The 17,816-nt window shown below is 37.9% G+C and overlaps 15 protein-coding genes across 15 annotated transcripts; 6 read left to right on the forward strand and 9 right to left on the reverse strand. All coding sequences in view use genetic code 12, as the record gives it.

Moving 5' to 3' along the window:
• Positions 1-52: 52 nt before the first annotated feature.
• Positions 53-1,507, reverse strand: CORT_0A08440 (hypothetical protein; the record flags this gene model as incomplete). The annotated part of the gene is made up of 1 exon (XM_003866619.1): positions 53-1,507. The coding sequence occupies one exon, from the start codon at positions 1,505-1,507 to the stop codon at positions 53-55; it is 1,455 nt and encodes a 484-aa protein (XP_003866667.1).
• A 219-nt stretch (positions 1,508-1,726) lies between these two features.
• CORT_0A08450 (Fgr16 protein) lies at positions 1,727-2,437 on the reverse strand (the record flags this gene model as incomplete). Its single annotated transcript, XM_003866620.1, has 1 exon — positions 1,727-2,437. One exon carries the CDS (start codon positions 2,435-2,437, stop codon positions 1,727-1,729), a length of 711 nt encoding a protein of 236 aa, XP_003866668.1.
• A 325-nt stretch (positions 2,438-2,762) lies between these two features.
• CORT_0A08460 (hypothetical protein) lies at positions 2,763-3,806 on the forward strand (the record flags this gene model as incomplete). The annotated part of the gene is made up of 1 exon (XM_003866621.1): positions 2,763-3,806. One exon carries the CDS (start codon positions 2,763-2,765, stop codon positions 3,804-3,806), a length of 1,044 nt encoding a protein of 347 aa, XP_003866669.1.
• Positions 3,807-3,836: 30 nt separating this feature from the next.
• On the reverse strand, positions 3,837-4,169 carry CORT_0A08470 (hypothetical protein; the record flags this gene model as incomplete). Its single annotated transcript, XM_003866622.1, has 1 exon — positions 3,837-4,169. The coding sequence occupies one exon, from the start codon at positions 4,167-4,169 to the stop codon at positions 3,837-3,839; it is 333 nt and encodes a 110-aa protein (XP_003866670.1).
• A 266-nt stretch (positions 4,170-4,435) lies between these two features.
• On the forward strand, positions 4,436-4,807 carry CORT_0A08480 (Gim4 protein; the record flags this gene model as incomplete). Its single annotated transcript, XM_003866623.1, has 1 exon — positions 4,436-4,807. One exon carries the CDS (start codon positions 4,436-4,438, stop codon positions 4,805-4,807), a length of 372 nt encoding a protein of 123 aa, XP_003866671.1.
• A 37-nt stretch (positions 4,808-4,844) lies between these two features.
• Positions 4,845-5,330, reverse strand: CORT_0A08490 (Adi1 protein; the record flags this gene model as incomplete). Its single annotated transcript, XM_003866624.1, has 1 exon — positions 4,845-5,330. One exon carries the CDS (start codon positions 5,328-5,330, stop codon positions 4,845-4,847), a length of 486 nt encoding a protein of 161 aa, XP_003866672.1.
• Positions 5,331-5,896: 566 nt separating this feature from the next.
• CORT_0A08500 (Pfs2 protein) lies at positions 5,897-7,312 on the forward strand (the record flags this gene model as incomplete). The annotated part of the gene is made up of 1 exon (XM_003866625.1): positions 5,897-7,312. The coding sequence occupies one exon, from the start codon at positions 5,897-5,899 to the stop codon at positions 7,310-7,312; it is 1,416 nt and encodes a 471-aa protein (XP_003866673.1).
• A 260-nt stretch (positions 7,313-7,572) lies between these two features.
• CORT_0A08510 (hypothetical protein) lies at positions 7,573-8,517 on the reverse strand (the record flags this gene model as incomplete). The annotated part of the gene is made up of 1 exon (XM_003866626.1): positions 7,573-8,517. One exon carries the CDS (start codon positions 8,515-8,517, stop codon positions 7,573-7,575), a length of 945 nt encoding a protein of 314 aa, XP_003866674.1.
• A 1,101-nt stretch (positions 8,518-9,618) lies between these two features.
• On the reverse strand, positions 9,619-10,050 carry CORT_0A08520 (Mdj2 protein; the record flags this gene model as incomplete). Its single annotated transcript, XM_003866627.1, has 1 exon — positions 9,619-10,050. The coding sequence occupies one exon, from the start codon at positions 10,048-10,050 to the stop codon at positions 9,619-9,621; it is 432 nt and encodes a 143-aa protein (XP_003866675.1).
• Positions 10,051-11,034: 984 nt separating this feature from the next.
• CORT_0A08530 (Cdc19 pyruvate kinase) lies at positions 11,035-12,549 on the forward strand (the record flags this gene model as incomplete). The annotated part of the gene is made up of 1 exon (XM_003866628.1): positions 11,035-12,549. One exon carries the CDS (start codon positions 11,035-11,037, stop codon positions 12,547-12,549), a length of 1,515 nt encoding a protein of 504 aa, XP_003866676.1.
• Positions 12,550-12,728: 179 nt separating this feature from the next.
• Positions 12,729-13,691, forward strand: CORT_0A08540 (Coq5 methyltransferase; the record flags this gene model as incomplete). Its single annotated transcript, XM_003866629.1, has 1 exon — positions 12,729-13,691. The coding sequence occupies one exon, from the start codon at positions 12,729-12,731 to the stop codon at positions 13,689-13,691; it is 963 nt and encodes a 320-aa protein (XP_003866677.1).
• A 154-nt stretch (positions 13,692-13,845) lies between these two features.
• Positions 13,846-14,955, forward strand: CORT_0A08550 (Gcd7 translation initiator; the record flags this gene model as incomplete). Its single annotated transcript, XM_003866630.1, has 1 exon — positions 13,846-14,955. The coding sequence occupies one exon, from the start codon at positions 13,846-13,848 to the stop codon at positions 14,953-14,955; it is 1,110 nt and encodes a 369-aa protein (XP_003866678.1).
• A 25-nt stretch (positions 14,956-14,980) lies between these two features.
• CORT_0A08560 (hypothetical protein) lies at positions 14,981-15,571 on the reverse strand (the record flags this gene model as incomplete). The annotated part of the gene is made up of 1 exon (XM_003866631.1): positions 14,981-15,571. The coding sequence occupies one exon, from the start codon at positions 15,569-15,571 to the stop codon at positions 14,981-14,983; it is 591 nt and encodes a 196-aa protein (XP_003866679.1).
• Positions 15,572-15,708: 137 nt separating this feature from the next.
• Positions 15,709-16,281, reverse strand: CORT_0A08570 (hypothetical protein; the record flags this gene model as incomplete). The annotated part of the gene is made up of 1 exon (XM_003866632.1): positions 15,709-16,281. The coding sequence occupies one exon, from the start codon at positions 16,279-16,281 to the stop codon at positions 15,709-15,711; it is 573 nt and encodes a 190-aa protein (XP_003866680.1).
• A 215-nt stretch (positions 16,282-16,496) lies between these two features.
• CORT_0A08580 (Sds22 serine-threonine phosphatase) lies at positions 16,497-17,609 on the reverse strand (the record flags this gene model as incomplete). The annotated part of the gene is made up of 1 exon (XM_003866633.1): positions 16,497-17,609. The coding sequence occupies one exon, from the start codon at positions 17,607-17,609 to the stop codon at positions 16,497-16,499; it is 1,113 nt and encodes a 370-aa protein (XP_003866681.1).
• Between the last annotated feature and the right edge of the window lie 207 nt (positions 17,610-17,816).

Genomic DNA, 17,816 nt, shown 5'->3' on the forward strand with positions numbered 1-17,816 from the left:
ATCACTATTGTTACATTTTAAAAGTCTAAATATGCAAATAACTGTCTTGTGTCTAATGCGTGCCATCAGTACTCATCGCAAATGAATAGGTACTCACTGCTTCAACATCGTCGTCCTCATTACCCTCACTGATTTCTTTCCACGATGCAACCGTTAACATTACAAAACCAACAATGACAAACGAGTCTCCAATCAATTGTTGCAAATCCAATGCGTTGCCAAAAACAACCCACTCAACTATACCAATAAGAAAAATAGTTGTCAAAGAACTCACCGAAGACAAAACTGGACTTGTTAAAGCCATGAGTGACAAAAAAGCCGCGCTGAATAGGAGATTACTAACTATCGAGCCAGAAATGTAAAGCCATATAGTTCCAGTGTTTTCTCCATAATTGAAAAAATTGACCCTGTGGATGTGTGTGAAATGTAAAACTGCTATTAAAAGAGCTAAAAATGCCAATGTATAGGCTCCCATTATACCCATGATGAAATTTGCAAACGTCAGTTGTCTTCTTGGTGTGATGATTTTTGATAAATGGGCTGGTATGCAGAGATACTTTTTGTACAATACTTCGTAGTAACCGTACAATATTGCCCCAACGAATATAAGTAAATTGCCCCAGAATCTATATGGGTACGGATTTTTTTCACCATTGTCCTCACCTATATCACTGCTGGAGGAGTATGAAACAACAAACACTCCAACTAATGCTATTATGACTGAGTTTACCTTCAACCAAGAAAACTTTTCATTCAATAATGGAATTGCAAAAGCATATGCAGTAAATGCTGAACAATTATAAATCGCAGTGACATCAGCTGCATAGGTCATCGACATGGATCCGTACCAGGTAAATCCAGCCAACGTGAGCACAGTTGTCACAATGAGCGTTTTGAACAAAATATGTTTGATCGATGGTGTATGAAAAAACGTGCGAATGCAATCCGTGATTGAACTAGAGCCTGAAATGTGGACATTACTCTCTATGATTTCGTTGAGATGCTTTGTCGACCTATTTTCATTTACATTGGCCTCATATATAAGGACTGATGTGTGGTAGACATTGTGAAATTGTTTAACAATTGCTTTTTTGAAATACTTCCAGTAGTTCACTTGCTGCACTGGAACTTCTTGCTGTGGATGTTCCTGCTCTTCAAGAAGCCCCGTGCTAGAATTTAGTCTTTGATATTGTATATTCCCCATTGCTGTATTCACTTTGACTGATTTGTCGCGTTGGCTCATTTTACCAATCGTCCTCCAAGTTGAAACAAACAACACTTGAAGTGGCCACAAGAGCCACCATGACCCATGAGTCACGGCCAATAGCAAAACAGGCTCGCTGAATTTTAGCTTGTATGCTTGTGATGTGAATTCTGTTTGGCATACAAATGCAGTTAGTGAAAGTATAAATAAACCAACAACAAATATGATTTTTGTCCTGGAGGTAGCATGTATACTGGCTTCCGAATGCCTATCTGCCTCATCTAAAAGATTTGTTATTGCCATTATCTAAGTTAATGTATTCACTTGTTACTTAGTTTCCATTAAAGAGGAAGTTGTCTCCACTAAAGAATAATCGACAATTAAAATTGTTTTTTTTTCCTCTACTTCTTCCTTGTATTGATTTCTATTTTTGGAGATCCTATGACGTAGTTTGCGAAAGAGGAGATCACCGAGAGAAGAATATCATCTCACGTATATTGATATATCTGCTTTTATTGAAGTTTAGTCACTATCACTTTGATATGAACTTTCACCATCGCTATGTATAGTTTTGTCTTGATTTTGCAGTACATTAGTTACACCCTTCTGCATTTCATCTCCAATAAAGTATTGCCGAGGTGCAACTAACCCGCGTTCCACCAAGCTCAACCTGGGGATAAGTCGTGGCAATATAAGATCTACAACTCTTTCCTGCGTTAGCAAACCGTCTATGAATTCATCCATGTATCCAAGTTTGTAATGTATTGGTCGTTGCATTGCATCGAATTGAGGAGTTTTCAACTTGACTCTCAATTTGCGATAATCTTGAGCATGCTGGTCGAAGATGTTGTAAACTTCTTCACTTGGGAACACCAATCGTACATACAACAATGCCAATGCTGTCAAGTATTTGAATTCACTGTACGACAATTGATCAAGGTAGACGTTGATGATTTCTTTTGATGGCTCCAACTCTAGCAATCGCAAAAGACACTGTAAAAACGGACTTGGTCTACCTACTGAATCAACGCCCGAAATGTAATGTACGTGCTGGGTTATGATTGGTAGTATCGTGGATTCATTCGTCAAATAGAGGTGCTCCTTGTAAAATATGGAATCATGAATTCGGTGTCGTATTATTGGCTCCACTAAGTAGGACTTGTTGAGAATGTTTCTTTTGTCATGATATTTGGCTTGCTTTTTGTAATACACGGATGATTCATTTGTAGTCATGGTTGATGATGTGGTGAGTGATGGTTATACTTTAAAGATCAATTGGTAGCATTAACGGCACTGAATATAATCTCTATTCCCTAGCACTGCTGACACCTTGTATTAGCTCTTCCAAATCTTTAAGAAATGGGATCAGATATCTTTCAGCTCTTTGGTAGTGAGGTAAGCCTTTATTCGTGTATCTATTATGGTATAAGTTGAAACTCTGTCACCTTTGATTCATGACACCATAATCCGCGACACAAGTGTTTTTCGATTTCCCTTAATTTGATTTTTTTTAACTTATCACAGCCTTTTGTTTTCTACCAGATAACCTACAATCAACATGTCCTTCAAATTCCCTTCATTCGACTTGAAATCTATCCAAGAATCATTGCCAACGGTTGATCAATTACGTGAAAGCTTTTCCAAAGTTAACCCATCGAAAACTGTTGAACAATTTAGAGAATCAATTCAACCATTCGCGTCAAAGACTCAACAATTGATCAATGAACAATTACACCAGGTTCAAGCATTGGCATCGAATACATCAAATATCGAAGTGAGTGAATTACCTCAAGATTATTTGCAGTTGGAAATTGGCTGCGATTTATTGTTGAAATTGTACTCTGATTTGATTCAAACAACTAACGAAACTTATGGACAAGTTAGTTACGATTATCCACCAGGTAACTACACCATCAACAAGATTAGAGATGCTCACGTTGGAAACATTATTGGAAACAAGTTTAACCAGTTGAAGAATGTGTCTTCTCCGCAGGAATTGGAGAAGATCTTGATGGGTGAAGCGGACGAGTCCAATGCAGAAGGACAAGAAAACAAAGACGTGTCGATTCAGCCAACTTCACCAGATTTACCAAAGACATTGTATGGTCATTTGAGTACATTGGCAGCCAAACATTCAGAAGAGTTGCAAAAGAATTCCAACCTGAGCTCGCTTGCGTTTGTTTTGTTGAAGATATCCTCCACCTACCACGAAATCGGATTGGCAAGATTGGACCAAGATAAAACTATTCTCAAATTGAATCATGAGTTAATTGAAATATTGAATGCACAATTTATCAAAGTTAACGAATTGAGAAAGAAGGTGTACTTTACAAGATCTCAATTTGATCAATTGAGAAACAAATTTGAATCCAGTGATCCAGAAAATGAAGAATTGATTTCAAAAGAGGACGAGCTAGTTAGTGCTACTGAGTTAGCAGTGATTGAAATGAAAAAGCTTTTGAAACCTTCAAAGAATATTGATTTGTTAAAGATTTTCGTTAAAGCGCAGAAAGAGTATTTCGAACTCGGGGCAAAGAAATTGGAAAACTTATTGGGTAGTTTAGATGAAGTCAAGCCAGAGGGAGAGGATGAAGAAGAATAGATGAATATTTATTCCTATAAATAAAGTATACTAAGCTTTGTCGCCTTTGTTTTCACTGTACCGAGGCAACGACATGAGGTGCACCTTTTCGTAGTTTTTATCGCTATCTTCAAAGATCTTTCTAACCCTTGACCTCTGTGAATAATATCTAAGCATTAAAGCGGCGTAGATACCAAACCCCACACCACCAGCGAGCAACGTTTGTTTAGGTGAATAGTTGTGAAATGCAATTGGATTTCCTAAGGACATATTTGTAGTTGATAGTGGAAAGAATGTGGTGTAAGTAAGAGCCAAGCATTTGACGGGATTTATCCCTTTTATATACGTTTCATTACAAGGGGTGACGAAGGAGGGGATTCTCATTTTAAGGTAAAGTCATGCAATCGATAAAATATTTCGACTGCAAAAATGTAAATAGAGTGGAGTTTGAACAGATGACACTACCGCAAAGGAGTTTATTCTAGCTTATAATTGGATCAATAGAGTGTATTGTAAGGGTTTACTTGGTAATAACGCATTCATATGACTGACTGTGCTTTTAGAAGTATCTCTCGTCTGTACACTGTTGGAGCCAAAAAATAAAATTTACGACAATTTTACATCTCTTCATTCACCACCATCCCACCACAATGTCTTCAACATCAACTGCTGCAGATGAAAAGAAATCTCAGATCTTACAACAAGAGTACAACAGGTACCAGGAGCTAATACAAGAATTGGAAACTCAATCGTCGACACTTGCATCACAACTTCAAGAGCACATTATTGTTGATCGCAGTCTCACGGCAATAGCGCCGGAAAAGAGACAAGGTCGCAAATGTTTTAAAATGATTGGTGGTGTTTTAGTTGAAAAATCAATTGATGAGGTGATCAAGATCTTGGCAGATGAGGTTAAAGAGTTGACTAAGCAAAAGGAAACTGTTGATGAAGAGTTAAAAAACAATAGAACTACTCTAGAAAAGTGGATCTCGTTAAACAAGATCAAAGTTGTTAAAGGATAAATAGATTTGTATTGGTTATATAATCGATGTGTCTTTTTCAATGAACTCTATTGATAGCTTCCCACTTTGGTTCATCTTTAAATAAACGAATGGCAGTAACTTCTCTAGCATTAGTCAAAGTAAACCGATGGTAAATGCCTTCAGGTAAAATTAATAAATCATTCTTTGATAACTTTGCTCTGATCCATTTATCGCCTTTGTTTCTCACGTCAAAAAACCCTTCACCATCAACAATATATCTAATTTCTTCATCTTCATGATAATGTTCAGTATAAAATTGCTTCATTTTGGCATTATAAGCATCGACATCATTCTTGAAAGTTTCCAAATTTAAATGAACCTTGTCCCTATTTTTATATTCTCGTTCTGTGGCCAATGCATCAAGTTCTTCCTGACTTGTTACATGCCTGTAAATGACCCCTAATTCTGCCAACTCTTCAACTGATACGGGAACACCTGAGTTGTGATCGTCAGTAAAATTTTCTTCAGTATCTTGATTATCGTGGTAATATAGTTGAACCATTTTGGTGGTTTAGAGTTGAAGAATGTGTTTGTTGTGGAAGTTGAAAGCAAATCTAGCCTATATATATTGCGATATTTGTAATTGTGCGCACGAGGGTCCATTTACAAAAACCAATTTTTTTTTCATCAAATTGAGTTGCCAAATGAGGAAAGTGTGGAGTCAATTGTAACACATGAACTGTATGAGGTGTTGATAGGTCGAGGTTTGCATATGACTTAGGAAGTCTATATGGTACAGTGGAGAGATAGGTAAGATGCAAACCTTTGTAAAATCTTGACAAATTCGGGTGATCCAGTGGAGTCATCTGTCAACAGTTAACTGCGTAGCTGCTCAACAACGTTTCTTAGATTTAATAGCTCAGGGTCTCAAATACCACTGGCAATCATTTCTTAAAGCTATTCACTTTCAAGCAGAAGTTCTCATCTCTTGAAGTTGGTTCCACAAAGTCTTTACTTCCTCGTTGTATATGGTAGCTCGTAGTTTTCACTAGATTTTGAAAAATCAACATTGATACAATCTCTGCTCAGTTGGAGCTGGACTTACAACCTAATCCATCAAGCCGCCCCATGTCATACAATTCCTATCAGAACCACCAACAGGGTGGAAGGATACATAAGCAACCGTATCACCAACGAGAATCGGGACTGAATTTTCTGCAGAACATCGACCATCAACTTGCCAGTCAAGATAAGAAACAAGCTTTTCGAAGAACAGTTGATCATGGAAACAACATGACCCGTTGGTTTATTGAAAAATCTATGGGCTTAAATACCCGTCACCAACAACCTATTGGTGTGGTTCGACCGGAAAGTTCATATTTAATTGATTTACTCCCGTCAATGGCATACTCATCAAGTTTCAATTTGGACAGAAGAAATAACAAGAACAATCTCGGGACATTTGACTTGGCAACTAAGTTGGTACATTTAAGTTCAAATAAAGTCAAGCATTCAATAAATACCGTGAAATGGACTCCCGAAGGGCGAAGGCTATTAGTAGCATCCCACTCGGGTGAATTCACATTATGGAATGGAATGACCTTCAATTTTGAAACCATTATGCAAGCCCATGAAAGTCCTATTCTAACAATGCAATATTCAAATAATGACGAATGGTTACTAAGTGGAGATCAAAATGGTACTGTTAAATACTGGCAGCCCAATTTCAACAATGTGAACAATATAGCGGCACACTCAAATGGAGTACGTGATATTGCCTTTTCTCCAAATGACTCCAAGTTCCTTACTTGTGGTGATGACTCAATGTTAAAGATTTGGAATTTTAGCAATGGACAAGAGGAACGAACCTTGACTGGACACAACTGGGAAGTGAAAAGTGCTGATTGGCACCCAGATTTGGGGCTTATCGTCAGTGGATCAAAGGACAATCTAGTCAAATTGTGGGATCCTCGAGCTTCTCAATGCATTGCCACACTACATGGGTTTAAACACACGGTGAACACAACGAGGTTCCAACCATGTGGGACAAAGAGATTATTAGCTTCAGTGTCGCGTGACCGTTCTTGTCGTATATTTGATTTGACAACAATGAAGGATATGTTGGTAATTCGTGATTCAGAAACTGATCTTTCATGTTGCGCTTGGCATCCACTTCACGCATCAATGTTGACTACAGCTGCATTCAATGGGTCCATCAACCACTACTTGCTCAACTCCTACATTCCAGACTCCAATGAATCAATACCAAAAAAAGTCAATACCAATATAACCAATGAGACAGGATCCATCGAGGCGGTACACCGTATACCATACGCACATGAGAAAGCAATTCACGCTTTGGAGTTTCACCCTATGGGACATCTTCTTTGTTCAGCTGGATCAGACAAAACTGCTAGATTCTGGTCGCGCGCAAGGCCCAATGACCCCATGGCTTGGAAAGATGCTGTTTACACTGATGATAAGGTGGGAGCATGGTACTACACATTGAACAATAATGTAAATGCAGTAATGGAAGATGCGTGAGAATACGCCATATATAAAGTTTTCCTTTTTCAATCTATGTGGATTAAAATATATGGAATCTAAGATTAAACTAATGAACAAAACTACACATATTCTTTTGAATAGAACTCTTTAGCTTTTTTTCGATACTCAATTCCAATCAGTTGATCGTATTCGTCAATGAAATTTTGCAACGCTTTGAAGTACCAAAACTCAGCTTCGTGAGCGCCGCTTTTTTTAGCTTCTATTTCTTTTTCCTCTACTTCCTTGTTCTTACCCAACTAAAAAGTTTCACCGCCATTAACACATTTTATATATGCAGTAACTTGACTTTCATCTAGCTCCTCCCAAGTGACCGGCTCATACACACTCTTATAATGGCTGAGCCTATTCTTGAAATCTTGGAACGCCGCCAACTTGTTATCTTGGTGGATGTAGTCGGCATTGTTGAGCTTTCCGCTGACGATGTTGAAGTCAGCGAAAATGCTCTCAACCTCAAGAATGACTGCAGCCAAATCCTTGGAGTTGATGTGCTTCAACATTTTTTGTCTTCTTTCAACTGTTGTATTGGTTGCATCGAGGAAACCAATATCAACATGATCGAGATCCGATAATAAATGATTTAACGTGATTGTAGCATAGAGATCACGATCACGCTGGGCACAAACATTATTGGGGTCAAAGTAGTTGGCGTCATTAAAAGTTATTGACCTCTTCCTGCGGACATCTCCAGCATTGTAGACACCACATTTATATCCAGTTGTTGAATGGATATAATCCTTTATTTGATGACACAATGTGGATTTTCCACTTGCAGGGAGGCCAACTAGTAGCACCACCACTTTGGCCCTCTCTATTGTTGACTTGGAATTGTGGAGGTGGTTAATGGTGTGTTCAGAATTTAGCCTTTGTAGTTTTTGCTCGATTGTATTAATGAACTCTTGGGTTGTTGTTTGCTTCTGTCTGGTTTTCAACAGGTTGTTTCTCGTTAGGGCTGGTGTAATTGTTGACGTTCCAGGATGTGTCGATGTTGAGTGGAACTGAGAGTCTGGATCAAATAACGAGTTTATTGAAGTTGATGACAAGGTTGATATTAGCTCGTCATGGGGACTGTCGGTATATTCACATTCGTTGTTTTCGTTGTATGCGTTTGGTGACATAGTGGCTGTATACTCACCATAGTAGTTGTCTGAATTGTTGAACAATTGTGTGTTTGAGGAACTCATATTAGGTATAGATTATTGTATATTGAGCCAAATGCTAATGAAGAAGAAATGATAGAAAAAAGTGAATACAAAATACATTTTACTAAGTCTGACGATAATTTGTGCACTTGTGTTTCTTGCGGCGAGTGAGATGATGATGAAAACGGTGATATGGAAACTTTTCATGTGGTAGAATCTTTCACAAAGCATAAATTTGCAATCATCAAATTTCTTTTCATTGTCTCGTTTCTTTTTTTCTATTATTGTCTTATGTTGCATTACTTTTGTGCAACTTTCCGATCAACAAATCTCCGTTAAGCCTAAATTAGAACAAGGACATCAACTGACAAACTCGAACTTTGGAAGCGCTTAATTGGGTAGCTGGTTGATCTTACCACTCTATGGTAACATGGAGCTCTCCTCAATGACACGTTGCGATTAAAGTGTTTTTATAAATTTAATGACTCGTTCATGGGATAAAGTCATATGGAAAACTGCAAACCTTGACTTATTCCTTAAGCCACTCTGGATGAAGGGTAAAAAGATTACGATATATGATTTTGTCCATAATATCATACAACGAGAGGATAAAGAGATATAGATGAACTGCCTTTGTACGGTCCATTGCACAAAATCAAAAATGATAAGCATTGTATGGTGAGCTTCTATACAGGAGGGTCGCTTGAAAATGCTCTTCTCATCCGGTGGCGAAACTATCTGAGAACATAATTATCCGAGGTTTAGAGTTCAGTAAAACGTCAAAGAAGTACCATGCCATATATGCCACATCGAAATGATATTGGCGGCAGAATACTAAAGTACGTTTTCGAATAAAACATTAATGACTCATTGTACCATCGATGACACCCAATTCTTCAAAGCGGACTTTCGGATTATCGGAGATTGCGTAGTCTTTGACCAAAGTTTTTTTTCAAGCCATTCTGGGATGCGTGTCGACTTCCTCGACTAATCAATACGTCACATTTGTATTATTCACCTAATTGAAATCCGCAAAATTAAAAAATCATGTGCTATACACGTGCTGAGCAAGTGAAAAATCCCAGACTATACTACAAACTTGTCTTTCTTTAGATGGTTTGTTTATTGACTAACTACACAATCCTATTTATTCACCATATAACTCTTGTCTAAAACATCCTTTGCCTCATTAATCTTTTGACTAACGTATTTACTGCCTTGTTTATCCGGGTGGTTCAAAACCATCAATTTCCGATATCTGTCTCTAACCATTTTCTTGTCAACATTTAAAATATCATCACCTTCAATGCCCAAAATCAACAAAGCTTCCTGTTCAGTCATTGGTGTAAGAAAACTTCTATTGGGATACTTCTTTCGTAGAAATTGGTAGTGAATAAAGTTTGGATCTGATCTGTTGAGTGTGGATGAAGCATGGTCGTTGGTGAGTTTCAAATTGTTTAGGGTGGCGATCATACTGGGGCTCAAATTTAAGTATTGGCGATACGCCGAAATTGTAGCTTTAGCTGTGAGTGCTAAGCCTGTAACTCCCAATCCGACGATGATTGGGAGTACCATAATGAAGTGGTTATTTTGGTCAAAATACTAAATTTCAAAAAGTTAGTCAGAAGCGGAAGTGCTGTCGTAAATGAATACTTACCTGGTCTCGATAGCGTTGGTAGTTTACTCGAGCGTCCTGAATGAGTATTGATCCGTATAGGAGTATGATAAGATGGTGAAGATTTTTCAAGATGACAGCCGTGTCGCAAGGTTCATGTCGCAAGTTTTGCGACATCTTTGACGTACATTAATACTGCATATCCCTCCCTGCAAACCAAGGAACATCTAACGCGTCAAAAAAACCTTAACCTCAGTTTGTTGACATAAATGTGGCTAGAGAGTAAACTTTCCACCAAGGAACTAAAATTCCATTAGAATTCTTCTATACAAATATACTAGTCTTTTGCCGGAATTGTTTTTTGGTTGCAATTTTCATCAAAAAAAAGTTCCGACTGAGAGACGTTTGATACAGAACCGATCTTGTTAAAACCAGAATTTAGTAAAACCCTCATCACTATTTGCAGGGTAACCACACTACACGATGCCTGCTAGGCATCATGTTTCAGAAATAGTGCTCATGTGTCCTTTCTTCTTAACCACTCTGGACTAATCTTATCCATGTTGCCAATACAGCGGTCCGTTCTGAATACTATCGGCCGACTGAGCGTCAACTATTGAAAATTTGTGTAATAAACGTATTCCCCTCTCTCTTCTAGTAAAAAGGTTTGTATACTAAAACGTGTACAAATTGTAAAAAAAAACTTGTTCTCATTGTTTCGGCTCACTCCTTTACGGAGTTTTTGCAAATTTTACTTTTGTTTGCTTTTGCTTTTAACATTTTGTGGGTTGTAGATGAGATATAAATATTCAAAATTAAAATTTTAAAACGCTGAATTGGTTATAATAAATTGATACCGATTTTCCCATAAACTTTTTCCTTCAGAGTTAAAGTCCTATTTCTCCTACAGATACTCTTTACCCATCTTCAATTGCTTTGTCACAATGTCTCACTCGTCCTTATCTTGGTTAGCCAACTTGAATGTTGAACAAACTCCTCACAAATATTTGAGGAGATCATCAATTATTGGTACTATTGGTCCTAAAACAAACAGTGTTGAAGCTTTGACCAAATTGAGAAAAGCTGGTTTAAACATTGCCAGAATGAACTTTTCTCATGGTTCATATGAATACCACCAATCTGTTATCGACAATTGTATCAAATCGGAGGAAGTATATAAAGGAAGACCATTGGCTATTGCTTTGGATACCAAAGGTCCAGAAATTAGAACTGGTACTACTATTGATGACAAAGATTACCCAATTCCACCAGGACACGATATGATTTTCACCACTGATGACGCTTACAAATTAAAATCAAATGATGAGATTATGTACATTGACTACAAAAACATTACCAAGGTCATCTCCCCAGGTAAGATTATCTACGTCGATGACGGTGTTTTATCGTTTGAGGTCTTGGAAGTTGCTGATGACCAAACCTTAAAGGTTAGATCCATCAATGCCGGTAAGATTTGCTCACATAAGGGTGTCAACTTACCAGGTACCGACGTTGATTTACCAGCTTTGTCTGAAAAGGATATCTCTGATATTCAATTTGGTATTAAAAACAAAGTGCACATGATTTTTGCCTCGTTCATTAGATCAGGTGATGATATTAGACATATCAGAAGAGTTCTTGGTGAAGAAGGTAAAGATATTCAAATTATTGCTAAGATTGAAAATCAACAAGGTGTCAACAATTTTGATGACATTTTAGAAGCAACTGATGGTGTCATGGTTGCTAGAGGTGATTTGGGTATTGAAATTCCAGCTCCACAAGTGTTTGTTGTTCAAAAACAATTAATCGCTAAATGTAACCTTGCTGCTAAGCCAGTCATTTGTGCTACTCAAATGTTGGAATCGATGACTTACAATCCAAGACCTACCAGAGCCGAAGTTTCAGATGTCGGTAATGCTATCTTGGATGGTGCTGATTGTGTCATGTTGTCAGGTGAAACTGCCAAAGGTAACTACCCATATGAAGCTGTGTCAATGATGCACAACACATGTCTTATTGCCGAAAAAGCCATTGCTTACCCACAATTGTTTAACGAATTGAGAGCCTTGGCTAAGAAGCCAACTCCAACTACTGAAACTTGTGCAGTTGCCGCTGTTTCAGCTGCTTACGAACAAGATGCTAAAGCTGTTGTTGTCTTGTCCACTTCTGGTCTTTCAGCTAGATTGGTCTCCAAGTACAAGCCAGATGTCCCAATTTTGATGGTTACCAGAAACGAAAGAAGTGCCAAATACTCCCACTTGTATAGGGGTGTTTATCCATTCGTGTATCAAAAAGAGAAAGCTGCTAACTGGCAAGAAGATGTCGAAAACAGATTGAGATGGGCCGTTTCAGAAGCTATTGACTTGGGTATCATTTCCAAGGGTGACTCAATTGTTACTGTCCAAGGATGGACCAAGGGATCTGGTCACTCCAACACTGTTAGAATTGTCCAAGCTTAAGTTTTATGGTCGTTTACAGGTTTTATATATTAATCAAAATGATAGAGTAAATTGTGGATGTAAGAAGTAGTAGTATTAGTAGTAGTAGCGCTTCCGAAATATTCAAAATTATAAGCAAAGAAAAAAAAAGTGGCAGATTTTCAATAGACTTAGTCTACTTGTTTTAATTATAACCCCAAATGCTTGCCCAATCCTTTGCAAGCACTGTATTCAAATCAGTCGCAAGACTGGTTGAGCCGATTACTTCACGAGTAATACTTACAAGACCTTATTCAGGGACTACTCCACCACTGCCTTCTCCTCCACCACCTCCACCATCACATGATTCTCGGGCACCACCGCCAACAGAAGAAACTACACATTTTGGTTATAAAACTGTCAACCGTACTGAAAAGGAAAACTTAGTGGGTGGGGTCTTCTCCTCAGTTGCATCGAACTACGATTTAATGAACGATGTCATGTCAATGGGAGTTCATCGTTTGTGGAAGCACCACTTCATCAATAGATTGGATGCTGGAATGAGACCATCATCATCTGAGCCATTGCAATTTCTTGACGTTGCTGGAGGTACAGGTGATATTGCGTTCGGGCTCTTAGAGCACGCCGAGAAGAGATTTGGCGATGTTGAAAGTAAAATCACAGTGGCTGACATCAACCCCGATATGTTAAAAGAGGGTGAATTGAGATACGTAAAACTGAAGTGGGCCAAGGAAAGCAAAAACCGTGTTGAATTTCTTGTTCAAAATGGTGAAACCATGGATGCGATCCCTGACAATTCGAAAGATGTGTACACTATTGCCTTCGGTATTAGAAATTTTACCGATATACAAAAGGGTTTAAATACAGCTTATAGAGTGTTGAAACCAGGAGGAATTTTCGCATGTTTGGAATTCTCTCAAGTTGAGAACCCAGTTATTGATTATGCTTATCAGGCATACCTGTTTTCATTATTACCATTAATGGGTCAATTGATTGCAAATGATAGAGATTCATATCAGTATTTGGTTGAGAGTATACAAAAGTTTCCTAAACAAGAGGAGTTCAAGTCGATGATTGAAAAAGCTGGATTTTATGTACCAGAACCAGGATACGAAAACTTGACCTTTGGTGTTGCTAGTATCCACATTGGTATCAAGCTTTAGAAGAAGGGTGTTGTAAATAGTATTTTTATTTAACTTGAAAAGTAATTGATGATTGTGAATTGTAGAGCCAGATTCAAAAACTCTCACTTTTTTTTGGGATTTTTTTCAATCACATCTACATTTACACTTTGACTTTACTGGATCTGCTACAACAATGTCTACAATGACTCCAGAGATTCAGACGTTAATGAATCCAGTAGTTGCCACGCTCAAACGACATCAAATCAACGATGACAAGGAAATGGCCTTAGTCATTGCTCATTTATTGATGAAAGTCATATCGGCAGCAAGATGGACCAATACGTACGACTTGATAAATTTGATTAGAAAAGTCGGGACTGTCTTACACTCAGCAAACCCTTGCCAGGTTATCCCAGGAAACATTGTAAGACGTGTTCTTGCAATCATTCGAGAAGAAATTGAAACAGGGTTGGAAACAAATGCCACAACTGAACCCACTACCATCAATTCCAATGTCCCTATGATGAGCTCAATGTTTAGCTTGCTCACAACAACTAATAAACAAGAAGGTAGAAAAGAACAAGGGGCTCCTCAAACAAAAAAACAAACAAGTGACATGAGAAGTATTATAATCCAAGGTATAAGAGATTTGGTTGATGAAATATCCAACTTCAATGACGATTTGAACAATATGGCAATTGACTTGATTCACGATAATGAAGTATTGCTAACACCTACTCCTACGTCAGACACTATCCTACACTTTTTAATCAAGGCCCGCTTAAAGAGAAAATTTACCGTTCTAGTTACGGAAAACTTCCCCAATGATCTACAAAAGGCTCAACTTTTTGCTAAAAAGTTGGCTGAGAATAACATAGAGACAGTGATAATACCTGATACTACAGTTTATGCTGTGATGTCTCGCGTAGGTAAGGTCATTATTGGTACCAACGCCGTATTTGCAAATGGTGGATGTTTATCACTGAGTGGTGTTGCCAGTGTTGTTGAGTGTGCCAAAGAACACAGAACTCCAGTATTTGCTGTCTCTGGTTTATACAAATTATCGCCGTTGTATCCATTTACTAGAAATGATTTAATTGAAGTGGGCAATTCCGGCAAGGTGCTCAGTTATGAAGATTTTGAATTGGTTGATAATGTTGAAGTGGTCGTTAATCCGTTAGAAGACTATGTCCGTCCCGAGCACATTGACATTTTCATTACCAACGTGGGTGGGTTTGCACCTTCATTTATATACAGAATAGTGTTGGATAACTACAGATCAGAAGACAGCAAATTGGATTAGAATTATACAATCATGGCAATAGACATTAGTACCGATTCTTGTTTTTGATAACCTTGACTAATCTTGGTGGCTTTGCATCAGCAGTTTCTGCTCTTTTTTTGTAGAATGACCACTGTTTCAGATCAGAAGGATATTGGTTGACTTTGTAAAGAGTGTCCCAATCATGATCAAACTTGACATTTTGTATCTCCGTAATTGTCGCTAAACTTGAATTCGAAAGAAAACTATGGGGTCTGGGCAAATCTTTCAAGTCTGGGTTTTTCATATCGCCAATTTCCTGATCGATTATGGAACACAACTGGTCCATGGTGTAGTTTTTAGAATTTTGTTGTTGGCGTGAATCGTCATCAGTATGAGGTTCAAAAAATGCCCTATTTTCAGGCGACGTATGAAAATCGGAACTCATTGGAGAACTGCATCTAAGTATACCATCCGACTCAAAGTTTGAGCTTGGTAACAACCTGCATTTCAATGATTCTGATAAGGAATTGTCGTCGGTGGAAGGTTTGTACAACTTGTCAAACATATTTCTATCCAATGTCAATGTTCCTTTTTGCTTCTCTTTTTGAAATAGCTTGAAAAATTTTTCTCTCAAGTCCCTAAGCTTTTCCTTCATCTCGTGAAATGCTTGTTGAATAATGGAGGGAAGTGTGAAGAGTTGTGTGACTTTTTTTGTAATTCTAAAGTTTTTTGCAGCCAATAGTAATTTCTACATAATTTAATTTGCATATACGGCAATAAGACAATATATAGTTATAGCACATTGCGCGTGTGGTTATATCCTGAATACAGAGCTGGTTTACACGTCACTGCAACGTGATGGATATGTTCATTATCAGCATGTCTTTTTGGTAACACCAACTGAATTTCATTGTCATCGATCTCAGCTTTGATCTCGTCCACTTTTATAGTCTTGTCGAATTTCATTGCACTTTGATAAGTTTTAGAGTTAGAACTAGTCTCGGTGAAATCTGCATGGTCAATATGAATCACCAATTCATTCTCCTTCTGATTAAAGTCAACCTTGACATCATCTTGTTTTAATCCTGGATCATCATAAAAGACCAAATACTTGTCATCTTTTTCCTCCGAATGTAAAGAATCATCAAAGCCGATAAAGTGTTTACCTGAGCTGAATTCATCCCAAAATTCATCGACAAATTTGTGATCTTTGTCCCAAATGTCAGATTCACTTATGTTTCTGGGACTAAGCGTTAAAGGATCACTCTCCTCATTATGTTTTCGTTTTGACATTGCCCTTTCCGCAATTCTTCTAGGATTGTACATTGGAGGTATTGAGTTTGCGTACTTGCGCGGACGAAACATTTTATTGTCTAATTCTCGAGCAAGATTGTTGTCCCAGGAAAACCTCGTTGGATTGGAAAAGTCTAAGATTTAGCAAAGACGAAATTGAAGCGCCTCATTATATTGATCACCTACGCAAGGTCATGCAAAGAGCATTGCAGCACTCTCAGCAATAACTACTCACAATTGCTATTGTTTGCATTATTCAACATCTAACTACTCACTCGTACACAAATTCATCCATGTATATAAGTAGCATCAATCTTGTTCAACGACGGACCCAAATATAACTTCAATTTCCTGCGATATGCAGTAGGATTTTCGGTTTGAATAGGATTGCCTTCAAAGTAAACGCATTCCAAATCAGATAATTTCCCCATCTCCTTGCCTACATTTTCGAAGCTCAGCACTTGATTGTAGGAACACCAGAAGTCAGTCAATTTCGTCAAATGCTTCAATCCAGATAACTCTGTCAATTTATTGGAGGTAACGTCTAACACTTGAAGATTGGTGTTATTTTCCAAATTCTCTATCTTTTCAATACCATTATGCGACAAGTACAATTCTTCCAAATTCTTTAAATTATCGAGCCCCTCAATTTTCCTTATTCTGTTGGATTGAATTGAAAGCACCCTAAGATTAACCAATGAGTCTAAATTTTGCAATTTGTGTATTCTGTTCTTCCCTAGCCACAATTGGGTTATATTTACCAAATTGTCAAGATTCTCAATCACCTCAATCTTGTTTCCTCCAAGTTCTAAATTAACTAACTTTGTCAAAGATTCTAAGTTTTTTATCTCTTTAATCTTGTTAGCCACAAAGTACAAGTTTTCCAAATTAACCAACGTTTCAATATTCTTGATATTCTTGATGGTGTTGAACGATAAATCGAGATTCTGTAATTTAGTCAAGTGCTTTATGGAACTAGATATGTGATTTATTCTATTGTCGTAGAAATCCAACTCTTCTAAAGTAGGAGAGATGTCCTTCACTCCCACCATAGAGGTGAGCAAGTTTTGCCGTAAACACAACGATTCCAATTTCTTGAATCGTGAAAGATCCAAATCTTCAAGTGAGGCAATTTTCAAGTGAACGAGATCAATGAACTCAGTATCGGAATCAAATCCGGCTGTCAAATCAACATCTGCATCAATTTCTTGTGGGTTATTATCAGGCAACACTGTACCGGGGTATTCAACTGCTCCATTAGATTCCTCTTGATCGTTATCTTCTTCATCATCATGGGCATTGTCTTCTTCCTCTGTCTGGGAGAGGGCAGCATCGACATTATGGTCGTGTTTCTCTTCTTTATTACCTGATTGGGCTTTCACTTCTGAAAGATTTGTCATTTTTCGTGGTGGTGTATGGGGAGAGAGAAGAGTGTGTTATGTTGATGTGTATTTGTAATTGCGGTAGCGTGTAATTTTGTCTGTTATTCCATGCCCAAGCATAGGCAATCTTCAATAACCTCCTGTGACACTGTCAACTTATTACTACTCATCGGTAGCTTTCGACTGACTGTCCACGATGACCGTCCACTTCTCAATATACTCACT

The sequence above is a fragment of the Candida orthopsilosis genome, assembly GCF_000315875.1.
Source record: "Candida orthopsilosis Co 90-125, chromosome 1 draft sequence".
Taxonomy (NCBI): domain Eukaryota; kingdom Fungi; phylum Ascomycota; class Pichiomycetes; order Serinales; family Debaryomycetaceae; genus Lodderomyces; species Lodderomyces orthopsilosis.